Consider the following 10,000-nt stretch of genomic DNA (forward strand, 5'->3'; position numbering starts at 1 on the left):
TTCGTCGTATTAATGACAGATCCATTCCAGCAGACGACTTTTGTACAGTTCCTCTGCGGACATCCGACACATTCCTTGTTCGTCTATATATTGCTAAACAGACAGTACACCACAACTTTGACAACATGCTGCAAAACAGACATGTCGGTTTTCTTGTTTATTGAAGCAAGGATAAAGTTGGAGACGGACTGGTTTCTTTATACGTGAGCCTTAAATTCTTTGCCTCTTGTTGTTCTTGTAATTCGTTTTGCTGATCTTCTACGTGTGGTTTTGATACCATATGAACCAAGCAAACCAGCTAACCAGCTAACCAGCTAACCCCCTCCCCCCAAAAAAAAAAAAAAAAAAAAAGAGAGAGAGGCAAAACAAGAAGGGTTGAAGCAGCCTGCATGCAACTGAGGTCAGAAAAAAAAAGAAAAAAAAAGCTAACCAGCAGTTCATGTTTGTTTGTTTAACGCCCAGCCGACCACGAAGGGCCATATCAGGGCGGTGCTGCTTTGACATATAACGTGCGCCACACACAAGACAGAAGTCGCAGCACAGGCTTCATGTCTCACCCAGTCACATTATTCTGACACCGGACCAACCAGTCCTAGCACTAACCCCATAATGCCAGACGCAAGGCGGAGCAGCCACTAGATTGCCAATTTTAAAGTCTTAGGTATGACCCGGCCGGGGTTCGAAACCACGACCTCCCGATCACGGGGCGGACGCCTTACCACTAGGCCAACCGTGCCGGTCAGCAGTTCATGTGAAACTTGATTATGTAAATGAACATGTTGCAGGAAAGCATTATATCGATGTGGACTATAACGGGGCACCCCTACCCCAGTCCCCTCTAATCGGGTATGCCACCCGTGAAATGGAACCCAACAACAACCTCTACACGGCGCCCCCCAATGTGTTTGTCTCACGACCAACCTCCGGCCCGCCCTCACCGTAAGTTTGGTTGAATTGGAGTGTGTGTGTGTGTGTGTGTGTGTGTGTGTGTGTTTGTGTGTGTGTGTGTGGTGTGTGTGATTGTATGTGTGTGTGTGTATGTGCGAACGTGTGTGTGTGTGTGTGTGTGTGTGTGTGTGTGTGCGTGTGTGTGTGTGTGTGTATGTGCGAACGTGTGTGTGTGTGTGAGTGTATGTGTGTGTGTGTGTGTGTATGTGCGAACGTGTGTGTGTGTGTGTGTGTGTGTGTGTGTGTGTGTGCGCGTTTGTGTGTGTGTATGTGTGTATGTGTGTGTGTGTGTGTATGTGCGAACGTGTGTGTGTGTGTGTGTGTGTGGGTGTGTGTTTATGTGTGTGTGCGTGCGCGTTTGTGTGTGTGTGTGTCTGTGTGTGTGTGTGTGTGTGTCTGTGTGTGTCTGTGTGTGTGTGTGTGTGTCTGTGTGTGTGTGTGTGTGTGGGTGGGTGTGTGTGGTGTATATTTATCTCTGTGTGTGTGCCTGTGTATATGTGTGGCACCTTGAAAACTCCCGTTTAATAAAGGTACGCGGCACTTCCTTACATTAAATATTTGACCTTGTAATCTTGCAGGACTAGAATGAAGGACGAAGATAAAGACATCATCCCCCTCAAAGTGGGCAAGGAGAAGCAGATACCGTTCGACGCAAGCAAGGCACCACCAGGTAAACTAATTTTTCTCAACTACTATAATAGCACACGACTTTCGCAAAGAAGCAACCCTATAGATTGTGCCTATCGTGCAAAATTAGGAAACAAATCTCGTGATTGCTCCACCTGTAATAATCCGGGAGTCTTGTGTTAGTAGCGCTTTCCTTTCGACGTTAAGTTGGTGTTCTAGTCGTGTTTCTCAGCGTTATGAGGATACCAATACAGTACGAACACCAACTTAAAGGCACAGTAAGCCTCCCGTAAACCATCACAGAGCTCCCCGAGCGTCTACATACAGTACAAGCATACTTCCATTTGAACGCTCACCGAACGGGAACATCCTGGCTGCTTTCTGTCGAGCGTGAGACATTTTCAAAGAATTTATTTTCGTAGACTTGTTCCGTTAACAACAACGGCGCCTCGTTTTTGCGCTAGACCTAACTTTTAAAATCTAAATAATAAATTGACAGCTTGTTACACAAACATTCTTTAATCATAAAAGAATTCGTTTTTCATCAAGACAAGATCAGAACAATTCGAAGTTGTGAAAGTTTAAAAAAAGAAAAGCCCGGAAGCAGGGTCACGCAAGGGTCGTAGCAGACGACGGCCCGGTTTATCAGTGCAAATCGCCGTTCCTCTCAACAGTCAAAAGCCATCGCTAGAGTTCTTGTGAACCACAGCCGTTGTTTCGTGCACACAAAAAACGTGCTATTGTAGATAAGCTCACGTCGAGTCGCATTCAAATGACTAACTATGACGACTGCATTGTGAAAAGGGAAAACTGGATCACACGGGTTCACGATGGCTCAGGGGTAAGATAAACCACGCAAAAATAAATTCTTTGAAAATTGTTCGCTCTTTACGGAGGGCACCTAGGATGTTCTCAATTGGTGAGTGTTTAAATGAAATGGTGTTTGTACTGTGTGTAAAAGCCTGACCGTATCTGTGATGGTTTACGGGAGGCTTACTCTGCCTTTAACTTTGGGAAGAAACGCTCCAATCAAAAGAGGTATATACTGAACACGTCTTTTACCCTTCAGAACATGTGGAGGGTGAGCTTTCTTCTTCTATGCAGTTGTCGTCCATGAAGCCTTATTTCCGCACAGATAATTATCTCACCAGTAAAAAAACCCAGTGAAACTTCTCTTTTAAGTGCCTCCGTCTCCCAGGTACGGATATATCCGTACCCACTCATAATTATGGCTCTATCTGACCAGGTACGGATATATCCGCTCAGACGTTAGCTTCAGTCGCTTCCTGTAACGTACATCTAACGCCTGCATTCCAGCGTGTTGATACACGATTACTACAATTCTGAGTGACCTGCTGCAGCACAGATGGTCTCGGCTAAAAAAAACTTGGTCAACATAGGTGAGGTAGAAAGTGTTAAGTCCCTCTCTGTGTTGGTTCCCCGACATTTTATCTTAATAAAGTATCTAACGTCACCCCTATTTTACGACTCCCTCTAATATACGACCTAATTTCTCAGACTTTTGGAGGCCTTAAGACAGAGGTTTTATTGTAAATGTCATGTTGTAATCAAGTGTCCTGTCCATGTTGTCCGCTCCAGGTAGGTTAACGGCCGCAGTGCGGGGTCCAACCAGGAAAGTACCTGCCGCGGTGGAGGACAGAGGAGATGGTAAACCCGTCTTGTGCTTCACACCTGAGGAGGAAGGTAGGGACGTTTTTTTGTGTTTGTTTTGTTTGGCGTACTCTCGTGCGCGCTCCTATACGTACGCATGCTCGCACCCACCTACGTGCGCCCGCAAACATGCATGTGCGCATGTAAACGCCCACGCACGCACGCAAGCACAAACACATTGGCAAGCACGCACTCACTGTATGTTGACAGTTGATGACATTTCAGAGACTAAATACTTTAGATGCACCATGAATTGCAATGAACATTAACAAGAGCAAGGCGTATCCAGCACGTACAGTACGTTCAACTTCCAAACTTATTATTTTTACACACTTCGCGTTTCAAATAAAATAATGACACATAACAAAATGACACATAAAAAAATGACATTAAAAAAAAAATGCAAACCAGCCAGACAGTTCATGTGAAACTTGATTATGTAATAAACATGTTGCAGGCAGGCACTATATCGATGTCGACTATAACGGGGCACCTCTACCCCAGTCCCCTCTGCTCGGGTATGCCACCCGTGATATGGAACCTAACGGCTACCCCAGTGGCTCTCCACCCGTCTACCTTGCAGGACATCACCCCAGGTAACGAAAAATACATTCACATATAATTATATGGCTGTCACGGTAACCATGATGGATTGATCGAAAAGCACGCAGATCTATATACACACATATGAGCATACATGGGTTTATCATCACGGATACGATATTCTACGATATTCTACGATATTCTACGATATACTTTGTGTTTGTTGTGTGGTCGTTTTGTTTGGTGATTTATTTTGTTTTGTTTCGTGTTTGGTGTTACGTTTTCTTTCTGTCTGTGTTTGCATTTATTTATTTTTTTTAACATTTTTTTAGTATTTATGTATGTTAATTGATGGGTTGTTTCTTTGTTTGTTTGTTCGTTTATTTGGTAGTGGCGACCTGATTTAAACAGGAGTTTTGTCTTTTCCTTTCTGACAAGACTTTTTCTTTACTTGCTTCAAGTTCTTAAGTCTCTAACTTTATATCGTGGTTTTGTACCCCCACCAATTTACTGTATTGTGTCTATTTTCAGAGACGGATACCCCGTGTCACCAGAAGACAAGGAAATCATTCCTCTAAAAGTCAACAAGGAGAAAGCACTGCCCTTCGACGCTACGCTTGCCGGTCCAGGTCTGTTCTTTCAGTTGAATGCCATCGAAGAGAAAGAAGATAGAAAAAATGTCATTAAGACTATGGGGAGATATTAGAGGGGTTGACGGATGGAGAAAGAAAGGTTGACAGTGGGGCACGCTAATCGCAAGAGAACGGTGCCTGCACACACTCTCGTCCAAGTTAAGTCGCCACTCCCCCCTAAAAAAACCACAACACTCAAAAACACGCACACAAAAACAAGCAACTTATACAATAGAGACTATAATGTTACGTGGGAAATAATGTTGCGTTGGGAAACTTCCCTACGTGACATTACAGGCCAGTCACTAGTGAGAGGGTGTGTCTGAAACACGCGGACAAATGCACGTGTGAATTTATTTGTCCTAGAAAAAGCAAGGATACTCACTCTTCCACCACCCATAAATTAAAAACCCGACGGAGTTATTTCCGAAAATCGTCAACTACACACTCTTGCTCCTGGATGTTCGATACATTTGAAAGCTGCAGTGCTGTCTCAGTAGAGGATGAATGTTTAATAAGGTTCACTCTATTTACTTCCAGGTCACTTAACAGCAACGGTGCGCGGACCCAGGAGGCCCATCCCCGTTCGGGTAGAGGACCGGAAGAACGGCCGGCCCACAGTGCATTTCACACCGGAAGAGGAAGGTAAGAGTTTGACAAAGAGGTGGTACATAGCCTTTCCGTATCCAGTTAGCATCGCGCATTTCGTAATATTCTCATAATGTACCCCTCCCCTTATTGTAGTCATTAAGGTATTTTATAATCATTGACAGGCCAGCCTAACTAGACGTGTCGAAGACAATTTTCCATGTTGATGTTTTCAAGTGTTGTTATTGTTTTTATTTAAAATTTTTTGTTGTTGTTGAGAATCAGCTTTTTTTTTTAATGAGATATTAGTTATTACTGTTATTATTGTGAATTCCAGTACACTTGTAGTTCACTTAGATCCTGGTGCATTGTGTACAGTATGTTTTTGTTGTTAAACTTCTACATTCTTTTTCCCAGGTCAGCATTCCATTGGGGTTAACTGGAATGGACGTCCCATACCCCAGGCCCCGTTGATGGGGTACGCTACCCCTGATGACGGTCCTCGCTACAACGGTCTTCCACCCGTCTATCTGGCCGGATATCATCCAAGGTAAGTTATAAGTTGGCTGTGGAATTAATGCAATTCTGAATTTTTATTTTCCAGTCTGGATAAAGCAACATTTTGGTTCCTTGTATGCACAGGACTCCCACTCAAAGTCCGTCTGTGGGTCAGGGAAGGAAAGTCAAGTGGAAAAATGTCACATTTATATATGTCTAGTCTGACCCGTCTGCCTCTCTGTTTGTCTCTCTGTCTGTCCCTCTGCGTGTATTCCTTGAGGCTCTTGTGGCTGCCTGCATGGTTGCATCTCAGCGTTGCATTTCTATGTCGATTTCTGCATGATTCTGGATTTAAATGATGTATCAGAAACACTGAATGTTTCCTTCACGCCTAATTACAAACCCTTTTTCAGCTTCCAATTAAAATTTATTTTGTGTGCAATTCTATAGAGGCAGCAATCCGTATGATCCAGAGAAGGACATCATCCCCCTGAAGGTGAACCACACGAAACAGCTTCCCTTCGACGCCACAGAAGCCGGACCTGGTAAGTCAAGATATGACAGGCACAATGGTCTAGTGGATCAGAAGCCGGACCTGGTAAGTCAAGATATGACAGGCACAATGGTCTAGTGGATCAGAAGCCGGACCTGGTAAGTCAAGATATGACAGGCACAATGGTCTAGTGGATCAGAAGCCGGACCTGGTAAGTCAAGATATGACAGGCACAATGGTCTAGTGGATCAGAAGCCGGACCTGGTAAGTCAAGATATGACAGGCACAATGGCCTGGTGGATCAGAAGCCGGACCTGGTAAGTCAAGATATGACAGGCACAATGGTCTAGTGGATCAGAAGCCGGCCTCCTGAACGCGAAGTCGTGGGTTCGAATCCCGGCCGCGCCTGGTGGGTGAAGAGTGACGATTTTTCTGATCCCCAGGTCAATGTATGCGCCGACTTGCTAGTGCCTTATCCCCCTTCGTGTTTAAGTGGATCTTTTTCGTGGAATGAAGGATTATTACGACAGAAAAACAAGCACGGAAAAGATCCTGTACTCCATGTCAGAGTTCGGTGGGTTATAGAAACACGAAAATACTAAGCATGCTTCCCCCGAAAGCGGCATATGGCTGCCTAAATGGCGGGGTAAAAAAGGTCATACACGTAAAAAATGAAATGTAAGTTATTAATGCTTGTATGTTATTTCTTACGAGGAAACTTTTTATATGTAAAATGTAGAATTTTAATGTCTAATGTAAAGCGCCATGAGACTGCCATTTGGCGGTGAACAGCGCTATAAAAGAATGTTGTATTATTATTTAAGTTATTGAGACATCACTGTGCGCTAAGAGATTTATAGAGCAAATCGAGAAAATAAATTATTGAACGAGCGCAAAGCGCTGAGTTCAATAATTATCTCCAAGAGTGCGCTAACAGTTTTAAGCGCATTGCCATTAGCCAATCAACTGTTTCACATCATGTGACACCAGTACTTACTGACAATTATTATTATTATTAGAAACCGGTGGAGTTTCAGCCCACGGACGAAGAAAATGTCAAAATGTAGGTAGTAAGCTTACCAGTGCACTGCCTTAATATAATGATTTATCAAAGGGAATGATTCTTCAATTGATGTAAATGTCGTTATTCTTCTATTTAAAAGTGGATCTTTCTAGTGGAATAAAGGGTTAGCACAACGCAAAAACAGTATTTGCTTGTTGCATGAAAGTAGTTCGGTCAGCGCCTCTCACGTGCCTGTACTTATCTTCGTTGCTAGGCGCAAGGAGACTGCTTCCGCATGTCTTCAGCCTACTGCACTGTTGTATGTATCAGGCAAAAAAAAAAGGTCTGTTTACGGTAACATAGGCCAAAAAAATAGGGTCGGTAGGTCGGGATTTTTTTTTCTCCAAAAAACCATGTTTTTACGTTATTTCTTTTTTCCCAAATGCCAAAAAAAGTCTAGGGTCGCGCGAAAAAAATAGAGTCGGTCGGGTTACCGTAAACAGACTATTTTTTTGGGGGGGGCCTTAATTATTTAGAAGGCTAATTTCCCTTTGTTATTTGTTCATAGTTCTACCGCTATCCACAGTAAACTAAAACAGACAGTGCTAAAACGTTTGCTGAGATATTTCTCTGTCCGAGGTAACTTCTTCTTCTTCTTCTTCTTCTTCTTCTTCTTCTTCTTCTTCTTCTTCTTCTTCTTCTTTATCTTCTTCTTTTCTTCTTCTTCATTTTCTTCTTTTTCGTTTATGGGCTGAAATTCCCACGTACACTCGTATTTTTTTTTTTACCCTGCCATTTAGGCAGCCATACGCCGCTTTTGGGGGACGATGTAGCAATGTTACCAATGGTGTTGACACCTTGATGTTACAGTCACGTTTTGTTCGTTGCTATCATTACTACGAAACACTGAGAGTAATGGTGGTGATGTATGAACACAGGCACAATGACGGCCAGGGTAAGAGGGCCCACCAGACAGATACCTGTGGCTGTTGACGATAGGAAGAACGGCAAACCCACACTGTCCTTCACGCCTGAAGAAGAAGGTAGAGCAAATATGAAGTCTATAATACGATAATTCGTTATGCATGCGTCAGTGTGTGTGTGTGTGTTTGTGTGTGTGTGTGTGTGTGTGTGTGTGTGTGTGTGTGTGTGTGTGTATATGTGTGTGTGTGTGTGGGTGTGTGTGTGTCTTTTCCTGTGTCTTTGTGTGTTTCAGACAATATGCGCACGCCTATGATGTATGTATTCAGTTGGCCGCTGTCAGCGTGAGGTCGATCCCAGGTTCGGCGGAAATTTATTTCAGAGTCAACTTTGTGTGCAGACTCTATTCGGTGTCCGAACTCCCCCCCCCCCCCCCCCCCCGTGTACACTACTTTGGGTGTGCACGTTAAAGATCCCACGATTGACAAAAGGGTCTTTCCTGGCAAAATTGCTTTGGCACAGTTAATAATTGTCTACCTATACCCGTGTGACTTGGAATAATAGGCCGTGAAAGGTAAATATGCGCCGAAATGGCTGCAATTACTGGCCGTATAAAATTTCATCTCACACGGCATCACTGCTGAGCGCCTAGAACTGTACCCACGGAATATGCGCGATATAAGCCTCATTGATTGATTGATTGATTGTATGTAAACATACGCATGTGTGTTTCTTTATCCGCCTGTGTCCGCCTGTATGTATGTTAATCTGCCTGTCTATCTGTGTGTGTTTAAAATTTTGCAACAAATGATGCACGGTGTAAGAATATACTCAAGCTGTCTCACTTATTGACTGGGTCAGGTTTTAGTTTTGAGAGGAATAAAGATTGGCGGAAGGGCACGGAAAGACGGTTTATTTGGTACTAGTGGCGTTTGAAGTCTAAACCACATACACCCATTTCACCAATATTTTACAGGCAAACACTTGATAGATGTTGACTGGAACGGACAACCAATTCCTAAATCTCCTTTTGTCGGCTACGCTACAAGAGATCCACAACCCGTGCTGATATCACCAGGGTGAGTCAAGGCATCTTGCAACAAAGATGTTAACGATGGTTTCTTTGAAGGTTGGCGCGAGGGGGTGGGGGGAGGGGGGTGGTGGTAGTGGGGTGGTGGTAGTGAAGATTAACCTTTGCTACATTGCAAGGTATAAAGCTTCGAACGTTTTGAGCTGCATTGAACATAGAGAAACATTCGACAATGCGAGGTATCAGCTCGTAGATAGTGTGTTAAGAAAAGCAACACGGATGTAATAACTTTGACCATGTTCAAACTCAAATAAGTGGATGTTTGCTTTTGACACGTACAACTGTACAATGAAACCACAACAAAAACCACCACAGAAACAAACGAATGAAATGAGAAAAAAAAATCAAAATCATTATTTGCATGCGTATCAGGTCTAGTCGGCCACCATCAGTGAGGGAGGACCCGGATGTGAGTTTCCGCAGCAGCACCGCCAGCCTGGCCCCCTACCAGCCCACCAAGGTTCGCGTGCTGCCCACGGGCTCTGCACGCAGTTCACCAAAGGTGATCCTCAGTGGTCGGGGTCTGAAGGAGGCGGAGGTGGACAAGCCCGCCGTCTTCCACGTAGATGGCACCCAGGCAAACCCAGGTTCGTGTCCTGGAGCTGTCATCATCGCACCAAGTCTTTCGTTGGTTTAAACAAGATTGAATTCAATTTAAACATGATTATAGTAACGCCAAAAAAAAAATTAGGTGTGGTTAAGGTAACATAGCCCCCCAAAAATAGGGTAGGAAGGTAGGCAATCACTTTTTTTTTTTTACTTTTTTTTTTTAATGTATTTTTTAATGTATTTCTACTTGACAGGGAAATAAGTGTGCGTCTGCATGACGACTCGAGCGCTTTCGCTTTCATTGCGTTTTCTGCACTCGTTTTCTTGTTTTCATTTTTTTTTGTGGACAAATGTAATAAAAAGTTATAGGGTCGGCCCCTAAAAATAGGGTAGGTCGGGTTACCTTAACCACACCTATTTTTTTTTTAGGCCTAATA

The 10,000-nt window shown here is 43.7% G+C and overlaps 1 protein-coding gene across 7 annotated transcripts in view; it reads left to right on the top strand.

Moving 5' to 3' along the window:
* The window catches only part of LOC138945627 (filamin-A-like), an 89,404-nt gene that overhangs the window by 63,953 nt on the left and 15,451 nt on the right, over nucleotides 1–10,000 (top strand). For 6 of the 7 annotated variants that reach the window (XM_070317097.1, XM_070317094.1, XM_070317093.1 and 3 more), the window contains 11 exons: nucleotides 786–939; nucleotides 1,527–1,618; nucleotides 3,175–3,279; nucleotides 3,704–3,842; nucleotides 4,321–4,418; nucleotides 4,962–5,066; nucleotides 5,427–5,559; nucleotides 5,958–6,052; nucleotides 7,942–8,046; nucleotides 8,901–9,003; nucleotides 9,387–9,601. In XM_070317097.1, coding sequence (XP_070173198.1) covers nucleotides 786–939; nucleotides 1,527–1,618; nucleotides 3,175–3,279; nucleotides 3,704–3,842; nucleotides 4,321–4,418; nucleotides 4,962–5,066; nucleotides 5,427–5,559; nucleotides 5,958–6,052; nucleotides 7,942–8,046; nucleotides 8,901–9,003; nucleotides 9,387–9,601 — 1,344 coding nt within the window. The remainder of the gene's footprint in view (nucleotides 1–785; nucleotides 940–1,526; nucleotides 1,619–3,174; nucleotides 3,280–3,703; nucleotides 3,843–4,320; nucleotides 4,419–4,961; nucleotides 5,067–5,426; nucleotides 5,560–5,957; nucleotides 6,053–7,941; nucleotides 8,047–8,900; nucleotides 9,004–9,386; nucleotides 9,602–10,000) is intronic. The other variant, XM_070317099.1, reaches the window with a different exon arrangement.

This window comes from Littorina saxatilis, linkage group LG13 (assembly GCF_037325665.1).
Source record: "Littorina saxatilis isolate snail1 linkage group LG13, US_GU_Lsax_2.0, whole genome shotgun sequence".
Taxonomy (NCBI): Eukaryota; Metazoa; Mollusca; class Gastropoda; order Littorinimorpha; family Littorinidae; genus Littorina; species Littorina saxatilis.